General features: G+C 37.5%; 2 protein-coding genes across 2 annotated transcripts; one reads left to right on the top strand and one right to left on the bottom strand.

Annotated features, from left to right (window-relative positions):
- Positions 1 to 2,589: 2,589 nt before the first annotated feature.
- Positions 2,590 to 13,787, top strand: LOC306755268 (protein kinase C and casein kinase substrate in neurons protein 1-like; the record flags this gene model as incomplete). The annotated part of the gene is made up of 9 exons (XM_079239593.1): positions 2,590 to 2,649; positions 6,478 to 6,634; positions 6,827 to 7,062; positions 7,742 to 7,897; positions 8,371 to 8,546; positions 10,905 to 11,025; positions 11,120 to 11,226; positions 11,418 to 11,614; positions 13,678 to 13,787. 9 exons carry the CDS (start codon positions 2,590 to 2,592, stop codon positions 13,785 to 13,787), a joined length of 1,320 nt encoding a protein of 439 aa, XP_079095719.1.
- A 4,105-nt stretch (positions 13,788 to 17,892) lies between these two features.
- LOC306754633 (protein ILRUN-like) lies at positions 17,893 to 25,167 on the bottom strand. The gene is made up of 5 exons (XM_079238658.1): positions 24,939 to 25,167; positions 22,847 to 23,001; positions 22,517 to 22,714; positions 20,541 to 20,866; positions 17,893 to 19,910 (listed from the first exon to the last, which is right to left on the bottom strand). The coding sequence occupies exons 1-5, from the start codon at positions 25,094 to 25,096 to the stop codon at positions 19,878 to 19,880; spliced, it is 870 nt and encodes a 289-aa protein (XP_079094784.1). The 5' UTR covers positions 25,097 to 25,167; the 3' UTR covers positions 17,893 to 19,877.
- Positions 25,168 to 26,785: the final 1,618 nt, after the last annotated feature.

Below are 26,785 nucleotides of genomic sequence, written 5' to 3'. Positions count from 1 at the left end.
ACGAGTTTATACAAAATACACATATTAAAAATAAACATGAGCTTGAATCGTACCAGTGATGTGACAGTATTTGAAGTCAGAAATATTTTGTGTAAATCTTTACTTTTTAATCTTTTATTGTGAAGTGGGAAATTTGAGTAATGTAAAAATTGTAAATAAAGTAAATAAAAGACCATGTTTGAAATTAACCTTGAAATAAAAGTATTTGGGGGCTGCACGGTGGTGCAGTGGTTAGCACTGTGGCCTCACAGCAAGAAGGTCGCTGGTTTGATCCTTGGCTGGTTTGGTCAGTGGCCTTTCTGTGTGGAGTTTGCATGTTCTCCCCGTGTATGCGTGGGTTCTCTCCGGGTACTCCGGCTTCCTCCCACCATCCAAAGACATGCATGATAGGTTAATTGGTCACTCTAAATTGCCCCTAGGAGTGAGTGTGAGCGTGAGTGTGGTTGTTTGTCTCTCTGTGTGTGGCCCTGCGATGGACTGGAGAGCTGTCCAGGGTGTACCCTGCCTGTCGCCCAAAGCCGGCTGGGATAGGCTCCAGCTTCCCCGCAACCCTGAATTGGAATAAGTGGTTCGGAAAATGAATGAATGAATGAATAAAAGTATTTGCAAAATATATAAAGCTAAAACTAAATGCTAATACTAAGCAAGGGACTCCACATAAAAAATAAATGTGCTAACAATAACATGCTAATGCTGATTTATGATTTATGAAGGAAACTTTGAATTCAAATTTTCTGTTGAAGCTTTATAACCTCATCAGTAAAATTAATCCATTAAGCTACAGCATTAAATTTTCAATTTTATTGAACCTTGGTATCTTGATATCTATGTCTATGTATTTGTATGCAGGCTATGTTCATCCACCAAAAAAGTAGTGAGTAAGAAACGTTTTCTAATAATTTTTTAGACGGAATAGGCTCTGAAGATTGACCAATACACAAAGTTTCAGACACTACAAGGAAGTAAATATCAATATCAGAAAATCTGAAAAATACTTTGCTGCAACTGCTTTAATCTGTTATGATACTAAAAACAAGCAGAGCTGCTTCCATTACGTGCACTGTTGCAAAAAGTGAATGAGCGCTAAGACTGCTCGGATACTGTCTGGCATTAAGTGTGGTGATAGTAAAGGTCTGTTTCAAGACCATTTATTTTAAAGGACAATTATGATGTTATTGCTGCATCAAGGAAGTGAAGTCAGCCCACTTCCTACTGAGCGTAGTAAAGGAAGCTATCTTTGATGAGTCATTTTGGGGATGAAAGATGCTACAGGAAATTGTACTTGACTATAGGAGGAGGCTGAAGGATGAAGCATGAAGGACTGCGCTAACATTTCATCTTGTGACGCAGTCGTCTGTAGACTGCTGACTCAGTTTTTAATCTGAAATGGCCACAAGTCATCTTTCATCTTCGCTGACCTCCATCCGGCATAGTGAACCATTACAGATTTAGCACTGTGCATACTAATAGCTATTTGCAAATAAGCTTATTCTTTTAATTAGAAAATGTGTTAGAAAAGGTTTGCACTGTTGGAGCACATATAGAGTTAAGACAATGACAATCCTACACAATCCACTCTAGTTACACTCTAGTTAAGACTAAGACACCATGTCTGGCAGGACTTTTATTAACATAGCTTTACTATTGTTGCATGCTATTCCTGTTATACTGCTTGTTGCAGTACAATGAAGAGCTCTCTGTCAGGGGGAAAGCATTAGTCATGAGAAAAAATGGATTAGGCTTCAAACGGTTCAATACCAATACAGCAGAGAGCATCTCTTGTTTTTACCTTGGTGGATAGATATTGAACATGTCAAACGAATAAATATGAATCAAGTTAAATGCTTGAGGAACAACAGCTGGAACTGTAGAGTTAGTAAGTAAATGTTTATTTAAAGAGAAAATAAGAGGACAAATGGAGATGTAGATTTCCCAGTAGGTGACTTTAACCATTTTTGTCATTGTTTATATCTGCTTCAAGGCTATAATGACAGTGTGTTTGCATGCAAAGGGTATTTCCAGGTGGACTAACTTAATGCATTTGTACTGTGTGTGTGTGTGTGTGTGTGTGTGTGTGTGTGTGTGTGTGTGTGTGTGTGTGTGTGTGTGTGTGTGTGTGTGTGTGTGTGTGTGTGTGTGTGTGTGTGTGTGTGCATGTTTTCTGCTATCTCCCAGATTAAACATGTCAAAAGAACTTTTTTTTTTTTTTTTATCATAGAGAGATTCAGGGTCAGAGCTGTGTGAAGCTCCACTCACTCTCACGTCTTTTCTAGGACACACCAATATAAGATGCCCCTTAAGATTCCCCAGGGCACGGCGCTGTGTGCTTGGTGGAGGGAACTATTTTAGTCTCATTATTATAAATTTCTCAAACCTCCCGCACTGCAAGTTTCCCTCCAGTTATCAGGGAAAGATGCTACATCGCTGTTGCACAGAGGCCAGCTCACTGTGTCACTTTGTCTACGTAACTGTGTGGTGCTGCCTTGTCATGTTGTTGTTGTTCTCTTGGTCTCTTTCAGTGCATGAGGAACCCAGCTCTGCTGCAGAGGACAGGTTTAGTCATTAGAGTGCTTTGCCACATCCAGGAAAATGTCTGGCTCTTACGATGAATGTGCAGGTGCTGACGACACCATGGACAGCTTCTGGGAGGTAAAGAGACATCATCATGCCTGTTCCAATGGACTTTCAACCAGCAACACAACCTCTCAAAATTTGGCTTTGCTTTTCTACCAAAAGTCAAGGAGTTACCCCTAAAATCATGACTGATTTATCTGACGATTTTACAAGTTTCTTAATGGGATGAGCTTTTTTCATTTCCAAAAGATGTTAATGAGGAGGGCTATCTGTCCACTTATTATTCAGTTACAGACTTCAGAAGTGCAGAAAAGAGTTTGTTTTTTACTGTCCTGCTCATAGTGAGATATCTACCACTGTCTGTATTTTACACTGGGTTTTATACAGATTAAAATTTTTGCTCATTTGTTAGTAATTTAGCTGTTGTCTGAGGTTTCAGTCTGAAACATTTAGGTTGATCTGCTCATTACCCTAAACACAATAGAAGATAGTCATAATTATGTTTTTATTGCAGTTTAACTACATGACTGCCATGGTTGTTTTGTTTCATGCTCTTAGACAAAACAATTTAGGTTAAAAAACTCAACCAAACATAAGGTTTCCCAATAAAAATCCTGTCTTTGATAGAAAACTATAATTCCTCTTGTTCTAAGTGTTTTAAACGTCACACATTTGTCATTTTTCTCTGTGTGATACGGTGACACTGTTACCAAGACTAGTGCCTTTAATTCTAACCATATTTAATTGTATATCATGTAAATAGAAATCAAAAAATAATCCTTGTGATAAACATGTTAACAAGAACAAGGCACTGAGTCGTTTGAAATAGATGACAAAGAATAAGCCGAAGACTTCAAATAAAGCAGGCGAATAAAACGCTGCGGGACTATCTCAGAGCAGTTGTCCACAAGCTAACTGGTAATCACATTGTTTTTTTGTTTTTGTTTGTTTGTTTGTTTTGTTTTGTTGTTATTCTTCCATATGAAGAGGATATCCTATAAACCATAAAGCAACATAAGTTTATTTAGTTGAAGGCTGAAGTTGTTTTTACTGTGAAATGTATGCATTATTATTCACTCCTGTTTGAAAGAAAAGGAATCAAACAAGGGCAAAGCCTAAGTTGCTATTTAAGTAAATAATTAATATTCACTCTGAGAATAAATGGCATGACAATAATGTAGAAATTATGCAATGAATTTCAGGAAAATCCCAATCCAACTTCCAAATGAATAAATTTGCAATTATCTAAACTGAAAAAAAAAAATTTCAACTAAACACATAACTTAGGTCAACAAATGTTTTGGAAATTATAACTTTCTTTTGTGGCCAGTTTTCCTCCTTTTTTTATCTTAGCAATCACAAATATGAACCTGTTACAAGCTGCTACTGAACACAGTTATATCTGATCCAAGAAGTCACATTTTCTTTAAGTACAAGCCCGGTATATCTTGTGTTTCAAAGGTGTTAGAGGAATCATTACAGGCAACAATCTTATATTATGTTGCTGGACATTTAATCTGTTTCCCAGACACATATATACATCTGCATTTCTATAAATGTATTTGAGAAGACTGTCAGCTTCAGGTTTAAATGAAAGCAAGTAGCGTTTATGGTTGCAGAAAGCATGTAGTAATTAAAACAAGTCAACGTAATGGTCAATATAATGTCCTCTGAAGTAATGGAAGCATGACAGTGTGTTAGTGTGTGTGAGCAAATGTGTGAGTGCACTTTAAACCCACCAAATTAGAGATAATGAATTCCCACAGTACAGAGTCTTCTTTGTATCGTGGCTCTTAACCAGAGACAGACTCAGACAAAGAGCCTCAGTAATCAGGCGCGCAAAGACAGCCTTTCACCACTTGCACCTGCATGTAGCCTATGTGTAGCAGCAACACAACTAAGGTCAGCAAATCACTTATAAAAGCGATAAAAATGTTTCAATATCAAGTTTTGATATGAGAGGATTTAGTTTTATTCAGCAAGCATGAGAAACACAACCAAGCTTGGAATTGCAGCGCAGATACTGGAGCTCAGGTGTGTTTTCATGTGTATAACCAGTCCACCTACGTGTTGTTGTTGGTGTGACTTGGGAATCCGTCACACAGGACAAAAGTCTTACGGTTAAGCACCTGTCTCACAGTCTCCCTGCAGCTTTCATCTCCAACAGTAGCCCCACATCCAAGCTCATACTCACACCAATCTCTGCAGCTTTGCAGCTTGAAAGCATCTGAGAGGTACTCCATGAGCTTTGCCTGCATAATGCTACACATTCTATAGTCTCTCTCTCTCTCTCTCTCTCACATACACACACACACACACACACACACACACACACGAACAAGGCCTGTGGTATTTCTGTCTCTACCTCGTCATCCGTTCCTGAGAGTCTGTCTGACTGCATTACACCACTCAAGAGGATTAAAGCAGCTACGTGCGCATGCACGCACACACACATACACATTGTCATGTACACATGCAAACACAAGCCCATGTCATTGCATAACTACACATGCACAGGCACGAGTAAACCCCCCTCACTACCCTCCCTTCATCATGCACCATGAGCTCACGCCCCCTGCAGGCACAGGGAGGCGGAGCCTCACAGCCTGCCACTGCACATTTGAAGCAGCCCCACTTAAGGCTGCAAAAGATTTAATAAAACGAAGCAAATTCTGGCAGGAAATAATTCTCGGTACTGATGTAGTATAAATTGGCCTTTCATACAGACTGTAAATATGGATGGAGGAGGTTTCTGTTTGAATTTAAACTAAAACAAGAAGATGTTGGAACATACCATGTGTTGCAATTGTTTTAATGATCCCCAGAAAAAAAAAAAACAAACAGCAGTTTATCTATGGAATCATTCATTAATTCATGACAAAATATCAAATAGTCTGTTCTATTCAGGACATCATATCATTTTTTCACCTGAAAGGACCTCCAGCAGTTTAGATCTTGCTTGCTCTCTTTGCTTCAAGCAAAACATAGCATGTAATTACAACTAGATCAAATTATATCAAATCAAACTTTATTTATTTAGCTCTTTTCAAACAGTTGCCATTACAAAGTGCTTTAAAACATAAAAACAATGTCACATGTACACACACGGACCCACACACATAGACCCACACACACACACAGCTCAAACTAGAATTAACTTAAAAAAATGATAAAAGGACAATTAATTAATGCATTTAGCACTTTCTTAAGTTTAGGAACATGCTAAATTAAAATAATAAATTGCAATTTTTCTTCTTTTTTTTTTAAACCTCAATTCCTGCGACCATCTTCAGAAAAACCCAGGAGATTTCAGTCTTCTTTTCCTGATATTCAGCAGTCTTATATAGTTGAATAAAATGGTTTGCATTTGGATTTGCATTTACAGACCCCTAAATGGCAACCAATCCATGGTTTGAAAAGTGTTTCTGATTGAACTTATAGAGATGGATATATTTACATTTACTTTGCTCAGAACATATCAGATTTCTCTCTTTTTCCTTCTCTGTTTTCCATCCAAAAAACCAAAACCTTTAGAGTCAAATATGGCTGACTTGGCTGGGTTGATCTGCACCAGTCCCAGCAGTGTCAAACAGCTAGTTCCATGACTCCCAGTCATGGAGTTATTGACAGACTGTCACCTCACTGTGTTTCCTGTGATTAGAACCGTCTCAGCAGACCAAAGGCTATGCTCCTTTATGGGTCAGTGAGCAAAGCCACAGTGCTCGAAAGTGAGAAATATTTCCTCCTTTCATAGGTCTGAACCAAACTGCTCAGAACAGATTGATTCATTTACAGATGAACGCATTAAACTACATTTTCTGTTTTTCTTTTGTTTGTTTTCGGTGATATTCATTGTTAGATTATCTGTAAGCTTTTGTGTTTTCTCCCTCTCGCTGTGCTCAGGTGGGGAACTACAAACGTGCTGTCAAAAGATTTGATGATGGCCATCGGCTCTGCAATGATCTTATGGGCTGCCTGCAGGAACGTGCCAAGATAGAAAAAGCCTACGGAGATCAGCTAACTGGGTGGTCCAAGAGATGGAGACAGCTTATTGAGAAAGGTCGGCTGTTTAAGATAGTCCAATAAAATCAGCACACAAACCATTAAATGAAAGCACTTAACAATTTAAGTTTGTCAAATCTGCATTTAAACAGTTTGGTGATTATCATGTCTCCATAAAATATGACGCATAAATCCACAGAACAGCTTGTAACAAACTTTACCCGAATTTCTCGTTTTTAATGAATGCCAGGTCCACAGTATGGCTCCGTGGAAAGAGCCTGGCTCGCTGTAATGACCGAAGCAGAAAAAGTGAGTGAGCTGCACCAAGATGTGAAGAACAACCTGCTTAATGAAGACGTTGAAAAAGTCAAGAACTGGCAGAAAGAGGCATATCATAAGCAAATGATTGGAGGCTTCAAAGAGGCTAAAGAAGCAGAGGAAGGCTTCAAGAAGGCTCAGAAACCATGGGCCAAAAAGCTCAAGGAGGTAAAGAACAACTTTTGTCTCTGGAGGAAGTAGTTTGGTTGCAGTGCTGGTTTGGACCCAGTTTAACCTGAAATTGGTTATTTGGGTTTCAGCAGTTTCAGAACTCACTCATGGTCAGCAAGTCCTAAAATCTCTGCTGGTCTCAGACTAAGAAACTCTTACATCTGGAACTGTAACATGATGGTGATGATTGAAAAGACAAACTCAGAATTTATCTGAGCCAAAAAACAGAAGTAGTTAATTTAATGCTTAAATGAGGAAAAAACTGTGCGGTATTATCTCAGATTCAGGTTGGTCAAAAACATGAAATGTTTCAGACTGAACCAGTTCAAACTGACTAAAGAAATTATTAAATAATGTCAAGCACCAAGCCTGGTATTTTCAATTAGTTTTATAATTGTTACCATGATAATTAAAGTGGCATAAAACTGACATTTTCAAATATCAATTCCCACATCATCCATCTCTAATAATGGAGCGATATTTCTTCCATTTGTTTAATTTCAAGTGCGGTTTAAAACTATGGGTCTTGACATGAAGCCATATCATGATACAGTTACAGTTACACAGTATGAAGGAACATAAGTCCTTGTATATTTTGTGATGAACTGATGTGACTCCACTTTGTCCCTTTGGTCATATCCTGTGATCTTTACAATGTCTGTATTTGGATATGCAGATGGAGGCAGCTAAGAAAACATACCATATGGCCTGCAAGGAGGAGAAGCTAGCCACAGCTCGAGAGGCCAATGGCAAGACTGAGGCTTCTGTCACACCAGACCAGCAGAAAAAACTCCATGAGAAAGTGGACAAATGCAAACAAGATGTGCAGAAGGTAAAGGATAGAAAGTTTTTTTCATTTGCTAAGTTTGAAATGAGTAAATCAGACAAACTTCTCATTTTTTGTCTCAGACAAATTAGCTTTATCTCATCTAAAATTTAAATATGTTTTTGTTGCATTTGTTGGTTAATGTCAACAATATTTCCTTTTAACCAAATCACAGACTACTTTATGTTGTTGGTTTGCAGAACCTTTCTTGGATTGGTTGCATTTTAGTGACCTGATAGCAATTTGAATAAAAGTTCATTGAGCTACTTGATCAATATGTTTGCAGTTTCTGATTAACATCAGCACCATAAGATGTTATGCCACAATATGTATCCAAACTGTGGGGAAGAACAGGGTTTTATTTGTATGAGAACAGATAAATATATATTTTTATCACAAATTTGACCAAGTGAGCAAAAGAAAAGTTAAATATTTAGTTTTAAGTGCGGCTTCAGGTTAAAATGTCTTTTATTCCTCAGGCCAAAGAGAAGTATGAGAAGTCCCTGGATGAGCTGAATAAGTGCACCCCACAGTATATGGAGAGCATGGAGCAAGTGTTTGACCAGTGCCAGCAGCATGAAGTCAAGAGGCTGACCTTCCTCAAGGAGGCCTTGCTGGACATCAAACGCCATCTTAACCTCACCGAGAACCAAAGGTTAGCAAATCTGAAAAACATTCAATTTGTAGATTCTTCAATGAATAAGTATTTTAATCAGAAAGATCAGTCACTGCTCGACAGTTAGTCCCCGTTCTTGTTCCTCTGCAGTTGTTTTGGGTTGCTGTCATGGTAGTCACAACTTAATTCAGCAACCCCACAGCTTCAGTGTGACTGCATGCAGCCATGGATGTGTGCTGCTGTGTGCATGACTGCATGCAGCCATGGATGGATTCTGCTGTGCTGGGCTACAGCTGATAGCTAATGATCCACATTCTACATTCTGCGATCACGTTGGTGATTGAAGTGCAGCAGCGCATGCACCACTTCTGCAGCTGCAGGGTCGAGAGTGGACTCCTCGTTTCCAGCAGATCCTTCACACAGCATGACAAGGATTGCTAGTGTCAGCTGGTTTGTATCCACCTCATGAGGGACATTGGCAGGATTCACTGGAGCATATTTCAGGCTTCAGTGGTCTTATCACTCTTTCACTTTGGTTGGGGTGATGGCCTTTGTTTCCAAACTGAAATTTTGGTCTTCTTTCATCCCTGGTTTTCTAGAAACTGAGCAGGTGCCATCCAATCTGATCCACCTGGTATCTGATCCCATGACTGATTTCACTTCATTTCCAAACATTAGTCCTCTGCTCACTGGTTAGTGTGAAAGCATGTGTGACTTCTGCCCTGTAGGAGAAGCAGCTAAATGATGACAGACTCTGGCTATTTGTATGTTGGCAAACATTCACAGTGCTCTTGCACTGCATTGTACAATGCAACTCTTTTTAACATTGTCTACTGTAAGTAGTACCAGGTCACTGAAAATAATACATTTTGCACACCACCCTGAACAGTTACCAGATTGTGAGCTAAAATGTGCTAAACTGATACTAAAAGTTGGCACTACAGTGCTCTGATTGGATAAAGACTTCTCAAAATGGTTTATTTTATTTATTTATTTATTTATTTATTTATTTGGAAAGGGACAATTTAGCACAGTAATGACAGTAAGTACAAACACACAAACATAAATGTGCAACACAGTCCGCCTAGTAGCTAATTTGCATCTGCTTGTCCCTCAACACAATAGCCATAGCAACAAGATACAAACAATAAAGGATAAAGTGCAAAGCAGTAATTGTAAATATTGCATAAAGTGTAAGATTTAGAAGTGTAATCTTCAAGTGTAAGAAGTTGGTACAAAATTTTTTTTTTTCTAAATTAGGTTTCAAGTAAATTTCTGTCTGTGTTGATGAAATGTCCTGCCTGCATCAAGATGCATCTACCTCCAGGTGGTGAGCTGCACTACATCATGGAAAAACAGTTAGATTGTTTACCTTTTAAATGTCCTCTTCCCCATGTGAAGTTTTTCACAGCTCTGTTGCATTTTTAAATTCTAACTACATGTCTTCTCTTTGCAGTTTGGCTTATGCAGCTTTTCTCTTTTTTTCTCCTTGTTTATACATTTCTTCTCTGAGAAATTATCCTCATATGGAATACATACTGTTGTACTGTTATGCATCACAGGTGCATTTCACAAAAGTTATAAATTCATAAATAAGGATGCTTTTTCATTTGAATAAAAAAAAAATTAATCACAGTACAAACAATATTCTAGTCGATCAGTTTGATCAGTTTTAAGCCACATCCAGCTGTGTTCACTCCAGATAGATTCATCTCAACACAAGTACCAACCAGCCAGTGTACTTCTCATTACATGTCAGATTCAAAGCACTAATTAATTGATGATTCAGTCAATAGCGTTCCTGCCAAAATTAATTTTGTTCAGAGCGAATGCTTGTCATATTCGGGGCTGCTTTGGAACAAACAAAGCCAAGAGGCATGGCAAAGTGATTTTTCAAGCTCTTTAAACAAACCTGCCAACTCTGGATGACATCGATTACTCAGGCTTCTCTGTGTTTTTAGGCAACGATGCTGACTGGTTTAATTGTTTACCCTCAATTTAATTTATTCTGTTATTTTCACACTTTATCTTGCATGTCTCAGACCAGTACTGACTGGAATGATGGCAATAGATTGCTTGTATGTGAACCATCATTTTCTACATCTAAATGTACATTAAAGCTACAAGATGAATGTTTTATTTTTACTCAAACACATTGCTGTGATTGAGAAAAACTTGCAATGACAGAAACATTTTGCTTAACAAAAGGGACGAATACTTGAGCTTTCAGCAGAAAATATAGGGAGATGCTTCTGTTCTTTCATGACCCAACAGTGGATGTCTTTCAACCCAGAATTTGAGCTGCACTGTTTGTTCTGTTGCCAGATTGGCAACACCCCCCAGGACCCATTCGGCACTTTCATTGTCACTAGTTGTTCCATTTTTTTCTCTCCTCAGCTATGCCACAATATACAGAGAACTGGAGCGCACAATCCTGGCTGCAAACACACAAGAGGACTTGAAGTGGTTCAGCAACAACCACGGCCCAGGGATGCACATGAACTGGCCTGCATTTGAGGTTCAACATCCAACCTTAATACAAATGCATAACACATTTGTTTTTCTTTTTAAATTTTATTTTCATGTCTTTGATTCACATTGCTTTTTACCAGGAGTACAACCCGGAACAGGCCGCTGCTCCTCCAAAGAAGAAGAAACCAGACGGAGCCCCACCCACTCCAAGCACTGACCATGTGGCTCCACCTGGTGACCGTACCAGGTCAGTTCAAGAAATTTGTTTCCATCTCACTGAGACATACTGTAGATTGTGCAGTTATATATTTTTAATAGTGTTTTCAAGATATTGGCAAATGTTTTTAATTTATAGATCTTTAATAGTAAACTAATTTCACTTTTTAATAGAATCAACTGATAAAATAACATTTAAATTAAATGGTCTTCCTCCTCCAGTGTGAGCAGCTATGACAAGAACCAAGCGTATTCGGCTGAGTGGTCCGATGATGAGCAGCCTGCCGCATACTCCGGCAATGAGAACGGTGGGAACGGAAATTCATTTGAAGATGACTCCAGCACTGGAAAAGGGGTCCGTGTGCGTGCCCTCTATGACTATGAAGGCCAGGAACAGGATGAACTCACCTTCAAAGCAGGTAATTAATCATGGTCACACCAGGTTAAACAGGTAATGGGATTTCTGCTACCATCATGCAGACTGAGGATAAGATGACAAGCTGCAGCATATGATGCAGTTGGTTAAAAACAAGCAACTGTGTCCGAATGATGAAGCCCCCTTTATCCATCCAGAACGGCAGCGGTTAGTCAATAATAGCTGCATCCAAAACAAATTATAGGGAATTGCCACCAATTAACTAGAGCTGCTCGGGAAAGGGTCTGAAAAAAGTGATTCAGAGGTTCACACAGAAATGCGAATTAAATACAAACTAAGGGAAGAAAAGCAGCTGTGCATCTTCATCTTTCTGCTTTTGTACCCTCACAAAGGTTTAAGGAGCCCTTTCCTATAAACAGATTGTGTCTACGTTATGTATGACTGATCTAAGTGTATCTGTAGCCTAACAACCAGATACATTTCGTCAGAGCCACTATTGATGAAAATTTAGTCAATTTTTTTTATATATTTATTTGTCCCACAATAAACAGAATTTAGATAATCAAGAAAGCTGCAAGGCTTTGTCCTGATTGGCTGAAGGATTCCCTAATGAGTCTGACATATGACATAAACTTAGGTACTGGGAATTTTAAGTCCATTGTGTGTCTGTTGATCTCAGAGGGAATTCAGTTTGTTCAACATGTTGCTTCCAATGGCTCATAAGTTACATTGTATACCTGCTTTGTACTGTACAGTATAAGTTTGTAAGAAGATTATTTGACTTTATTTAATGTAGTTAGATTTAACTAACTTGATTTAAGTTGATTGTTGCTGTTAATGAGATTTTGTAATAATTCTATAATGTATGAGTCTAGTAGTGCATCTGGCTGCATCATTTCTGAAATCTCAAACATGCAGTTAGGCTATATGTATACTTGCAAGCATGTGACATTAAAGTGGACGGTCATATCTGCCTCAAATCTGAGTAACTAACATGGGAAGAAAAACCGAAAATATCTTTCAAACAAAACACCAACAGCATTTTTTTTTTGTTGTTGTTGTTGTTGTAGGGGTTTATGTTTGACTTTATGGTTGTGGCAAACCACACATATTTTGAAGACTAATTAGATTGTACTTTGGTCTCCAAACACACTTATATTACATTTAGTGGGGGATGAAGAACAGATTTAAATAGAAAGAAAATGCAAAGAAAATTCAGCAACTTTGTTCAAAGATCAAAGTGGAAATATTAACAACTGCAATGTTTTATGAACATGTACAATTAGCACAAAATGAATAAACTTTGTATCATTACTCATTTTTTTTAATTTATAATTATGCAAAGAAATGTGAAAATTGGCAGTCTTTTTTATTTGTAATTCCTTAAAGTTGTCTTGAGCAGTAGTTCTTCTGCATCTAGGAGGGCCATTTAACGGTTTTCTTTTTTATTTAGATACTAGGAGCTTTTAACTTTTTTTTCGTCAAAGTGCAATACCTGAACCTTTCCATTTTCAGAGAGTTGTTTTTGTCTGTTATGGCTCTGAATGCTAATGGGAGTCAGTGGGTAAATTAATACGTGTAGTGTAAAACACTCAGACAACTTGGCAAAGAACTAAACTATTCAGTCATGCTGGCGCTAGCATGAACTTATAGAGGGGAGGGGGTGTCTCTGGGTTTGGTAAAGTTCTTAAATGACCAGTTTTTCCAGGCAAATTCACAGTTATAACAAAAAAATGTCATGAATCCATATAACATAAATCTAAATCTATATAACATCAATCCAAAGATAAATTATACTATTGGTAAGATGGATTTTAACTACAGGCTTTCCCTTTCCATCCATTTTAATGACAAATACATAATGTAAATGTACATGAAAATACCATTTCCTATGCCAAATTAATAAAAAGAAAATTAAATTCCTTTTTTAAAATTAAACAAGTAATTTTTCCATGAGCATAAAATACAAAATACTTAAACAATATTGCATAAGTTAGTGTGGCATATTACAGCCTAAATAACTTCTAAAATGTTTCTTCCTCGGACTTGCACGTGATATTTGATTAATTCGAATGTGCTGGTTAAACAGGCATGTTTCCTTTGCAGGTGATGAACTGACCAAGACTGAGGATGAAGATGAGCAAGGCTGGTGTAGAGGTCGTTTGGACAATGGCCGAGAGGGACTGTACCCAGCCAATTATGTTGAGCCAATCTAGTCACAGAAGTGGACAAGGACATGCCACAGGAGGCAGCTTGAACTGTCCCGTCCAACTGCACCGCACATAGCCAGAGACTTAAGAGCAACACATCCCTTGCCCAACAGATGCGCCAAGCAGTCTTGCCTAAATAAAAACTTAGTAACCTAAAAGACAGTATATCGGTATAACATATTTTATCCAGCATTCGGGGTGGGTGGACTTACACGAAAACTCAAAAACAGCAGTAAAACCAGTATATACACACACTCTACTATAACATCACAAACAGTGCAGGAACACATTGCTTCTTTGTGCAGCTGTATTAGACATATAATGCAGCTTATTAAAACTTGCAGTGCACTGAAGTGTGTTCTCATGTGAAAAAGGGAGGATGGCAAAATCAGTTCTGCCCATTTGACGAAGACGAGCTTCTCTAACCTGCATTGTGTATATACAGTGTGATGCCATTTTGTGTAGCATTTTTTAATGCTGTGTGTGTCATTTTTCCGTCAGGAATGCTGTGTAGTGTTAAAAAGTACCACAGACAGTATCCTCTTCCTCCCCCCACACTTTTCTTTGTGATTTGGTCCAGCCTCTTTTCCAGTGTGTGCAGTGCTATGTGTTTTGAACTGTCGCTGAACTTGCATAGCAGCATGTGCTATGCAAAGACTTGCATTCCCCGAATCCTGCAGCCTTGTTGAGGCTACAACTTGATGCAACACTTCAATTACAAATGCAGCATTACATGCCTCTGGACATGCACTTGCTTCTGGTTTCACAAGCGAAAGCTTCTTGATGAGCAAGCTTTATGTTACTTTTGTTTTGTTTTTTTTTGGTGTTTTTGTTTTGTTTTCTGCATCGTAAATCCTTTGAAAACATCACACTCATGCAAAACCATGGAAAGGATTTACAGTTTCTACAGAAGCTTTCATTCATGGTTCAATAAATCAGGTTTCTATTTGATCCCTCCTCTGCTGATAAGACATGAGAAATACATTCTATCAGAGTGAAGTCAGATCAAGTCATCTTGAGGATACCACTGCATTAATAAGAGGGAGATTTTGAACAATACCTGTGCCTGGGACTCTTTTTCCAGAGCAAAGGGCCAATGGAGAGATGCTGATGTTTACTGCTCAATAGGCTGTTGCTTGAAGATTGATGCCTCTCCAACAGGACATGAATGTACTAGTGATTGGGCTTGGTAAAAGGGCATGTTAACTAAATATCTTTCTCCACTGTCATTAAAAGCCCTGCCTATAGCAAAAAGCACTAGTTACATGGCCCGTATCCCTGCTGAGCCAAAGAATGACCTAGTATCATCTACTGTTTCTTTTTTTCATGCACAAATTCCACATATCATGTGAAACAGCATCAGAGAACTCATAGTTGCTTCCTAGTCTACCCAAACTTTGTTTGTCTGCAAAACACAGGGAATACATGGTGCACAGCGTATAAGGGTGCATTACGTTGTCTCTACAAATTATACTTTTGGCAGTTTATTAATTAGTGAGTTGTCATGTTACAAGTTGCACCTAAATCTCTGATTAGATGGGAGAAATGCTTTTTATAACTTAGCCGTCCTGAACTTTATAAAAGTCAGCGGACCAACAGGGGTGAGATGTGTTTAGGTCTGTGTCTGCAACAGGACTCGACAGGTTTGGGTCTCACACATGAGAGAAACACATCACCAGCTCACAAGTTGTGTCTTAGAGTAAAGCTGTCCAGCATAGCAAAAAGGACTCCTGTTGTCAAAGTGTCCAACATCATCGATGCACGTTCACACACACACACACACACACACACACACACACACACACACACACACACACACACACACACATATATCTTCATTCACACAAACACACAGGCATTAGACACACAGTATACACAAAACACGCAAGCTCAAAACAACATAATTGACATTACCAGGTTAATATTTTGGGATAAACCATCATCATCAAGTGTGTATGAGTTGTGTAAATGTAACAGAAAAATTGTAAAAAAAAAAATATTAAAAAGGAAAAAGAAAAAAAGCAAGTGATTGACTATTAAGACAAAATGTAGTGTTATACATGTAAATGTGTTTCATTAAAATTACAGCAATGGAAAACATATTAAGTAATAGGTACCATATTGTAAGAATTTTATTGCAATGGAATTGTCAGTGTATCATACAAAGCGTGATGTTATCCCACGCTGTCAGATTTGTATATTATGATGTAATTTAAAGATTATATTCTATTGTAACTGTACAACTGTGTTGAGTTGAAAATGAGACCTAACCATGTTGAGGCAGTAAAAAGGTGTACATGTAAATGCTTTTTTATGTTGATCTCTTCCTTATGCACACAGGGGACAGCAGCTCATGTTGTGGAAACCCTATATTAGCGGTCTAGAAGATGTATGTTCATAGTTAGTGATGTACTTTTATCTCCTAACTGGTGTAGTGCCTGTTCATCTTGATGTAACGAGAAGTTCGTTTAAATATGCATAAAGATGATTATGATCACAGATAATAATGACCATAGTGATAAAAAAAAAAAAAAAAAAAAAAACCCAAATCAAATTTGCTGTGATGGTGTCAATATTGCGATATTGGTTTGAAAGGGAAAAAAAGTTTGTTGGAAAAAAAAAAACAAAAAAAAACAAAACAAAAAAAACAAAGGTAATGTCTCTGTGTGTTTTGTGTATAGGCTGCACATGTGATTTTTGAAGAGGTTTGTTTTGTTTGTTTTTTGTTGTAATCATTATTAAGAAAAACCTTTGAATATTTAGTGACTTCAAGAGCCTAATCATAAACATAGAAACAGGACCAGAAAAATATTTTATCAAATTTTATCATGAAATTGTCTGTCATTACTTCTTCCTCCAAAAACACAAGTAAGGCAAGCTAATTTTATTTGTAAAGCCCATTTCATGAACAAAACAATTGAAAGTGCTTCACACATTAAAAGCGTTACAGGTGTTGTAAAGAGAAGCCAGCATTGAAAAAAAATCACAATAAAATTGTAAATTGCAATAATTAAAAGCAAGATCAGTTAAAGATTACGGGGCAGATTTCATGCCCTGTAAAGAACAGAAAAGACATGTTTTTAACTTTGACTTCAGTCTACACTTAGTGAGAGTTTAACCACCACTGGTTGTTTGTTCCACTTGTTTGCAGCATAACAGCAAAATGCTGCTTCTCCATGTTTAGCCTGGACTCTGGTCTGGACTGGTTGACCTGAATCTTTGGTTCTAAGAGCTCTGCTTGGTTTATTCTCTAGACATATCACAGATGTATTGTGGGTTTTAATCATTCTGGGATTGTAAACAATCAGTGGGGTTTTAAAATGTATTCAGTGACTGACTGGAAGCTAGAGTAAAGATTTAAAAACTGCTGTGATGTGTTCAGATCTCCTATTAAAACTCTAGCAGCAGTGTTCTGGAGTAAAGGATGTTCACTAAGTTGTAAAAGGTTTAAATGTTGCATTTGAGATATAAACGAGGGAGTACATTTATGAAACGTTGGTTCTAGCAGACCTTTTAAAAAAAGGATGAAAATGTTCCTTGAAACCTATTTTATTTTTCCCCATAGCCATTTGACTAGTGCTGTCATAGTATTACATTAACTAGATTTCCACCTGATTTCTTTAAAACAATGTTAAAATCATTCATTGTTTTAAAAAAAAGATACATTGAGATCTTATTTTGTTTTGCTTTTTTCTTTTATTTTAAGCAAATTTTGACAATTCCTTACTGTGTTTACACTACTTAGTTTAAAAGAGGAAACTCTCAGGTGGCTAATATGTAGCTAAGCATAGCAACTCGGTTAGATCAAGGGAAAAAAAGGAATAAAAACCACTTGTAAAATTATGGAAGTTGATATTACTTTACCAAAAGTAAAGTGTAAAAATCAGAAAATCGGTTGTTTCCACCTATGCTAACATCAGCTAACCAGCATGCTAAGATAGTACTGATTTACTAATTTCTGACTTTACAATGTAAACAAATAACTATTTTCCAAGGAGAAGACATATTGCCATTATTTTAAAAGGATTTCTTTGGATTTGTAAATGAGACACGCACACAATCCAAGTCTTAAGCTGTCAGTGATAATTTAATCATACAAACATTCATCAAGCATACAGGAAAGGGACTCTCATCTTTTTTTGCACGTCCTCTCTAGCATACATGTGCTGCTGTATGAGTCTAATGCCAACTGATTCACCCTGCAGCACCGAGCGGAAGGCCAGCAGAAACATCACATATTAAGAAAAGAAAATATTTAGCGCTTGATAAACTGAAAAAAGACGTCCTCTGACCACAGGAAGAACTTCATATCATTAAGGTTATGACAGGAAATGCAGTTCTAGTATACAGCATTAGCCCAGGGATTCTTGTTATGGTATTAACTGGGCATCATCATGTCTCATGGCTCAGCATCCCTGGAGCTTGTTTACTTGATGATGTGGTTTAACACTGTGACTGTGGGTTATTACAAGCAGATGTAAGCACTGATTGCCCTGTCTGGACTTCATTGTCTTCATAGATGACATAGATGAGGGGAAAAATATATTTATTTAACAATTATAATAGTTATATCACTCAGTGCATAGATTAGCCAGTAAGTAAAAGAAAGATGCCTGTATTTGATAAAGACTGCCATGAATTGGGGATTTCTGGAAAAAAAAAGTTGTTGATTAAATATATATAAACCTCAATACATATCCTCCCACAAAACATGTAGAAAAGAGACAGAAATGATGCCAATAAAACCACTAGTTCAGTTCAAATATTTCTTTGGATAATGAAAGCATTGCCAAAACCATCATTACCTTCTACATTCATGGATTACATTCAACTTAAAAGTTAAAAAGGAGTCTAAGATCAAAATAAAAAATTCAGAGCACATTATTTAAAGCATGTATGTTTCCATAATGTCTTTGCTGTGGATCACATAACTGGAATTTATGGCAGCTGTGACATGATATGCACCAATCCATCATAACCAGAAAAATTTGTCTGAAAAGTCTCGTATCGTATCGTTGCTGCCAAGGGGAAGTTATCAACAGGCACATAGAAAAATACCTCCAGATCAGACCTAGAATCTGTCTAGGTGACGAACCTTATTGATGCCCCCTCTTAGCCAAGTTCAACCTTCCCCCTTGTTAGAAAAACTCTCTGATTGGCCAGCTGATGTAAAGCTGGGAGGAAATCTAAAAGGACAGAGAACCAAAATAAAACTAAATCTCTTCATTTAGCTTCTGGTACATATGTAAAGTTAATCCACAAAGTGAGTGAGAGAAATGTTTCTAGTTTAAATCAACAGCAATGATTTGAATAAATGTAGAAAAGTAACCTTCACTGTCTTTCAGAAAACAGTAATCTGTACTACAGCGGACCCTTGGATCCCATCCTCTGATTAGTAATGAATGACACCCTCCAGTGGAAAAAAGATGCATTACTTATAAAGTTGCCGCTATGATGACACAGTCAAAAATGTCATTTTCAAATGAGCCATGGGGAAAAAACACAAAAACCAAATAAGCTTTGAAACAAAATGCTGCTTCTTCTTTTTTTTTTTTTTTTAAAAAAAAAGCCATACTGAACATTATGATTAAAAAGCAGGGGCACCCTTACTGTTAAGACTTTGCACCACAGACATCTTAAAGTCCAAAAAATTCACTCAATAAACCAAAATATCAGAGAAGAAACTGGAGAATCAGTTGGCAATAAATGGCTTTAACTCCAAAGTCTCTTTTCCAGGTTGCACAATGCATACACACTCAAACACACACTCCTGACATCACAGTTCCATGAGCATAGTGTCAACTAACAAAGAAATCTGGCAAAAAAAAAAAAAGAAAAAAGAAAAAAAAAGGTCACTCAGAAGAATCACTGCCCTCATTTGTTAACTTAGCATTCACACGTGCATACAGATGTTGTTTCAGCTGCACATCGGGACCATGGGCCTCTGGCTTCTCAAAGTGTAACTAAACTTTGCATAAAGTGTTTTTAATCTCCAAACTGTCCACCATAAAACCTCATGGGTTTTTTTTTCTTTATTGGTGTGACAGATTCCAGAGGTACAGTTTAGTGCTGCTTTACTGTGACAAGTCCAATGATTTAAGAGTGCCCAAAAGAGGACGGCTCCTGTATCTGTAAGAGAGAGGATTAGAAAACAATTAGATGAACTGCAATATGTGAAGAAAACAAGACATCTATGCATTCCAAAAGATGAGATGTGGGCTAACAGTATTAACTTATTAAACTGAAGGATAATACATTACCAGCTATTCTCTAACAACCTTTTGTAAAGCATCACTGCAAACATTAATCAGTTGCATTTTCTTAAATAATAACCCCACTATTGATATTTGATATATGATTAAAAATGAAAGTTACAAACACAAACTACACATACAACTAAATCTAACCTAAACACACTTAGCTCGTCTCAAATAGAGCAAAGTGTTTCTCCTGATTGATGAAACTGATTCCACAAAACAACTCATACCCCAATATGTGATAACTTTCCTTTTTTTTTTTTTTTTTTAATTTTCCTTTAGTTTTGAGTGAACTACAGACATCAGCCCCACACCCCAGGACACGTGCCATCTCTTTTTGTCCATGGTTTGCTGCTGTTACTTTCAGAGCCTGCATGTGAGGCATTCTAGTTGTTAAACCTGCTTCTGTAAAGAAATCCCATTTTTGTAGCCCTTGACCACTGCACCCCCCCCCCCCCCCCCCCCCCCCCCCCCCCCCCGCCCCCCAAATCTGGTATCTCACCTGGTTGCAAGAGACTATTGATAGATTGCTTTGGAGACTGTTTGCTACTATATCCACAGGGCTGTGTGAAAGTCCATTCTGCTCTTGCTGCAGCTGGTTTGGGCTTCCCTGCCAATGTTCCTCTGCGCCTTTGTGGCTGCTGTCACTGTGGAAGTGGTTGTTGTTGCTGCTGGGACACCTGCTCCTCTCCGGGGAAGCAAAAGGGTTGTAGTCTCCTTCCACACTGCGATGAGGCTGGGTGTTGAACTCAGCTTGGAAAGAGGAAAGCTGTTGTGTGACGCCAAGGAGGCCTCCGACCTCGACACTCAGGATCACCCAAATGACATCTGTCAAGACAATTAAAGCGAGTTGCCATATGAAATGCCACGTTAGCTCAGTGCACAGGCATCTATGGCAACGATTCAGTTTCCTTCAGCGCTGTAGATCAGCATCTTTCCTCTGGCACTCAATGTTAAAATCAAATTAGTGGTGCCAAATGAGGAATTACTGCCATTATTCTTAAATGGATACACAGATATAAGTTTATATAAATAAGTTCTAAAAGGAGAGCTTCTAAATTTGGAACTGATGAATCTGAAGTTACTTTTTGTTGAGATTTTATTCAGTAAAATAAGCAACTTCCACTTTCCTTTCCTTTTTTGATGTTGCTCTTTTTCTTAATGAAGGAAGGAGCATCATTAGATTGTTATAAAGACAAAAAAAAAACAGGGTAGCTATGTGTGGCGGTGTCAAAGTTCAAATGACAAACTTTAACCCTGAGGGGGCTGATCAGTGCAGTCTGAAGATGTTTTCAACTCAACTTAATACAACTTTATTTATAAAGTCCTTTAAAACAACCAGAGTTGAAACAAAGTGCTTTATAAAATCAGCCAAAATCACAACAGAATAAAAAAGTTAAAAGGCAAATAAATAACACAATAAAAACATGTCATACAAAGAATAAGGAATTAAAACAATAAAACAAAATGAATAAATAGTAAATAAAACCAATAATTAAAACCAAACTATAACACACTGACCAGAAGCCGTCTTATTCTGGGTTAAAGGCCAAGGGGAAAAAAAAGGGGGTTTCTTTTTCGAACAGATGGACGTGGTTAACTCCACCATGTGCAGACTTTTAATAGCAAGTTCAGAAAAGCTTTATGTCTGGACAATGTCTGAACAAGACTGCGTGTGAACAGAGAAGGTAAACGTCAAGAGAATTCATGGCAAGCAAGTGTACATGCTGGCCATTGCTGCTTTGTACCGACCCTCTCTGTTATTTTGGGTTTATTGTTTACTCACCCCTTTGTTGATACGACATTTACAATGTAGCTTTTTTTGTACTGCACCAATTCATCAAGTTATTGCAAAGCACTTTAAAAGTTTACAAGTCAAGAGGGGAAGCAATACTTGATAAACTAGGAATAAATCACTGAATTCTGTAGATTACTTTTGACATCATGTCCTGCCTCCCTTTTCACTGAACAATGTCTCCAATTCCCACATGTGCTGCATTTGTGATGCTATAAAAATACATCTAAAGGTTTATCTACAGACTTTGAAAACCCCCAAAAGTGATTTATACTTAGATAGCTTGATTAGATTACCCCAAAGTTCAAATCATTTCTGTTGACCTTTATTTGAGTAGAGCTACTTTACAACAACGTTATCTCAGAGCACTTTTCAGACAAAATCAATTCAATCATTGTGATCCAGTCAGAGTTCATACAAGTCAAATAGTAAAAATCAGCCTAGCTAAGTATTCTAACAGAGAGCATTGAAACATGACTTAAAATCAACCCCTCAGCCTTAGCATGCAGGAGGTTTCAAGTTCAGACGCAAACAAATTTGGTGTGTTATAATGAAACTTTTTCTGTAAAGAAATAATTATCTTTACATTTGAAAAGACAAATAAAATAAACCTTCTATAATGTTATGGAATGTTTTTTTTATTATTATTCTTTATTCTTACTGTGTAAATGTACTGTCCTCACCTCCATAGTAAAGTCCTGTTGCTGTGCACATTCTCCACTGACCCTGGTACATGCCAGGAGAAACGGGACTATGCATCTGCACACTGACATCAGCCATTTCCTGTGGATCTAGAGAGCGCACCATCACCATGTTCACATGACCAAACTGATCTCCTCCCACATACTTCAGACAAACCCCAGGAGGCCATGACTCTGCACCTGAAAGTCACAAAGATAACAATATGCTGACTTCATCATATATCAATAATATGATAATATTTAGCATTAAAAGAACTTACATCAGCTCTACCTTGTTTAATTTAATTGCTAAAATTACTTCAAGTAGCTTACCAGTGTTCTGTATCCTCCAGGTCTTAGTAAAAGGCGTGTCGGGTGGAACTGATTCACCCTCACCGATCGTCACGTCCTTCACAAAGGACATGCATGGCGCACTGATGTTGGGACTTTCAAAGTCATAGTAAGCCCCAATGGCAGCCTGTAAATTCCTAGGTCACAAAAAGAGAGAAGGGAAAGGCAAAGATCAAAATGATCATTAGAAATTAATATTTAGTAAAACAACAAAATATGCTGACTGATTTTTCAACAGCAGTTTTAACAGAGATTAATACAATTAAGTTGACTGTGGCTGCAATTAAACCTGTAAGCAGGCCTATATTTAAATGCATTGGATGATCTTAATTGTAGGTCAATTCACTGCTTATTCTCTTGATAAATCAATGGCCTTTGGTGAACTTAACCTCTTACCAAATGCAAACTGGGGTAAGAACCAGAGGGATGGATGATAAATCCGCTTCTGAAAAGAGCTCATTGGAAATTTATTAACCACAAGCTTCAGATTTCTTCTTTTATTTAACAAAAAGTCCAAAACCTGTGTTTTATATTAAAAAAATCAGTAGGACAGTCATTTTACAAGATGTCTAAGTAAGCCAGAAATATAGTTAGTCTATGTAGAGTTACTCACAGCCTATTACAGTTTAAGACTTCCTGACCACATGTTTTTATTTCTTTGTTGGTCAATGATCCAATTTCATTATTTGGGATTTCACCACAATTAAGACAAATCATTTTTACCAAAAACAAACAACGAATGGGACCCGCTGGTTGAATTGTCTTGGAATCTAGTCTTAACAAAATAGTCAGTAATAAACGCATTAACACCAGGTGTGGGGACCACCATAGCACACGTCAGCCTTCTGGTACAACCAGAACATCCACAAACCAGCAGTTTTTATTTTTAGAAAGCTGGATGCAGCAGAGGAGCGTCGTCACGTGATCCCGCTACAGCCAGAACTCCCAGAGGACATTAGCTCTGTTGTCTTCATTATGCCTGCATTCAGGGCCGTATTAAAAGTGCACAGACCCCTGGGCCCAGAGTGTACCAGGGGCCCCGTTCCACAACATAACATTGTAAAAATTGTGAATGATACACTGTTAAATGATGTTTCTAACATCTCTCAGCCAGTGGTACCAATAGCAATACACTAGACACTGTGGTGTAACTATCTGGCTTTTATGTACATTTTGTTTCATGTCCAAACTGCTGTGTTTGCCCTACATGGACCCCACATGGCCTGTGCCCGAAAGGCCCATTGGATAATCCGGCCTTGTCTGCACTGGATGGCTTGAAACACAATTTAATCAGGGACTACTCTTTTCTTAAATGATTTATGAATGGTCTTCCCCCTTTCCTGATAAATTAAATCTTCACACAAAAACGTCACGTAAAGAACAGTTTCATTTTGAAAACAAGCGACCGGAAGTCCTTTTTTATTATTATTATTTTTAAACCAGAAAAGAAAGCAAAACAATTTTGCATTTGTTAACTAAATACATTTGTTAAGTTTTCCAGGTAGTAAGAAACACATTAACTAAATCAATACACACGAAGTTAAGCATCGATCTGCAATGTGCTACCACTGATGGATCTCTGCTCTGCATAGTCGATAGGCGCTGTTGATAAATTACGTAATAAACTGATGCGATTACGGCGGCTGCAGTTACAACGATATAAGATACGTTTCGGCATTACCTATAGCCATCAAACAATAAAATGAGACGTGTATCTCTGACAATTCTACCGTAACGCTGATTAATATATATATTTAAAAATGGTATCCATTTTAACACGTATGTAAATGTAGCCATCCTCCACAGTGATCCTGATAGGCAATCAAAAGTCAGTCATACTGACTCAGCTGGTTACGTTACTACAACGTACTTAAGAAGACACTACGCCCCCGCTAACATGTTCAAAACACTGTTACAATAAATGGTACATATTTATTAAATAATATTCCCTTTACTTGTTTTGTTTTCTCTTCCGTTTAGTTTAGTAAGGGTGCTGTACAGAAAGCTAGCCAATGCAGTGTGTTTATTATCGAACAGCTAGCACACGGAAGGCCAGCTGAGTCCCCGGGCTCACCAGTTGGTCATATCCAGAAAGAAGGCGCATCCGGCGGGGTTTAGCTGGAACCCGAGAAGCCTCTGGAATTCCGAAATGAGGATGTCTTTGTCTGTTGTACCCATGCAGCTGAATTTCTGCATGAGCTCCTGGTCCAGGTCCAGGTCCATGCTCTCCATGATGAATTCGCCCGGACAGACACGGGGCTTCGCTTCTAATTTAGTCCGAGGCCTTGGCTCGTCATAACGAACTCAAAAACAGGGCCGAGTGCGCATGTCACATGACTGAACCCCGAGCCTATGAGCCACAGGTATGGAGCAAAGGAGGAAGCAGGAGCTCCACTGGTGGAGTATGTATGTAAGAGTATGTAAGATTGTCAATATTTTCTAAATAAATTAACTAATAAAATAACTACAATCATAATTAGATAGTTTTTTTTTTTTTTTTTTAACATGTAGGTTCCAGTTTGTCCATATTTGATGCGTTATTAAATTACAAGTTTAATTAATGACAAATGACAAAAAGCACTTTTTTTTTTTTACTGGTAGGCAAACATTTAAGAAGGGTCTTTGTCATTAATTAAACTTGTAATTTAATAAAACATCAAATATGGACAGACTGGAACCTACATATTTTAAAAAAAAACTATCTAATTATGATTGTAGTTATTTTTTTGGTTAATTTATTTTGAAAATATTGAAAATCTTACATACTCCACCTTTAAAGACTACTACTTTTTTGTGACAATACATATATACATGTAAAGAATAGAAACTAAATAACTAAGTTACATTCAATAAAATATCATATCAAAGCTTTGTAAATCACACCTCTTCTGAAGTGTCTTTTGAGATATTTTCTTCGGAACCCATGAAAATAATTGATGTGGAAACAAACAAGTCCATTCACAATTGAACCTTTTCACAAAATGTAATTCTGTGTGAACATAGCTTAGAGAAGATCTAGATAACAAGTTAATGTCTTTTTAAAAAAAAAAAAAAAAAGGGAACAAAAAAGTTTCATGTGTGAATGATAAAAAAAGTAAAAAAGAAGATAAATAATAAAATGATAAATTTGTAAGGGGTAGGGACTTAATTTAGATCATATTTATCAATAAGAGAATAAAGTTTGGTAGCTTGGGCATCACTTAAAGACTACTTCAGAGGTCAGGGAAACACAGTGGTAACAGTGCGTAATTACAGTAGTTTTGTTGTTTTAGTAAAATTATATTATTCATTAATTTTCCTAACCGCTTAGTCCGATTAAGGGTTGCGGGGTAGCTGGAGCCCATCCCAGGAGTGTTTGGGCGAAAGGCCAGGTACACCATGGACAGCTCGCCAGTCCATCTCAGTAAAATTATATTATAATTGTAAATTACACATTCTATTCTATTCTATTCTATTCTATTCTGTCCTGTCCTATTCTATTCTATTTTACAGTAATTTAGCAGATGATTTAATACAAAGCGACTTACATATAGCTTCTATTTCCCAATAGGCACATCAGGAGTCAACTTGGGGTACAGTGGCTTGCCCAAGGACACTTCAGCACATAGTCAGCGGAAGCCTGGAATTGTTCATTCATTCATTCATTCATTCATTCATTCATTCCATTCATTCGTTCATTCATAATGCAATATATTATGTTACAAGCAACAGATTTAGGTCTCCATTTGTGCTCATTTCTATTCTGAAACTGCCTAGAATTCAACGACTCAGATCTAAATCTATAAATAGTGGAAATAACAGTAGATAAAGGGCTACAGTGACATGACGTTGTGTAAAGCTGTAGGCTTTCGCACTGTATTACTTGAATGACAGACACCCATTGCTGGTGTAATCTTAAACATTGTAAATATTCTTAGCCCT

The sequence above is a fragment of the Telmatherina bonti genome (assembly GCF_933228915.1).
Source record: "Telmatherina bonti genome assembly, chromosome: 4".
NCBI classification, from domain to species: domain Eukaryota; kingdom Metazoa; phylum Chordata; class Actinopteri; order Atheriniformes; family Telmatherinidae; genus Telmatherina; species Telmatherina bonti.
Note: the sequence above shows the minus strand (reverse complement) of the source record. Positions and strands in the feature narration are given on the sequence as shown.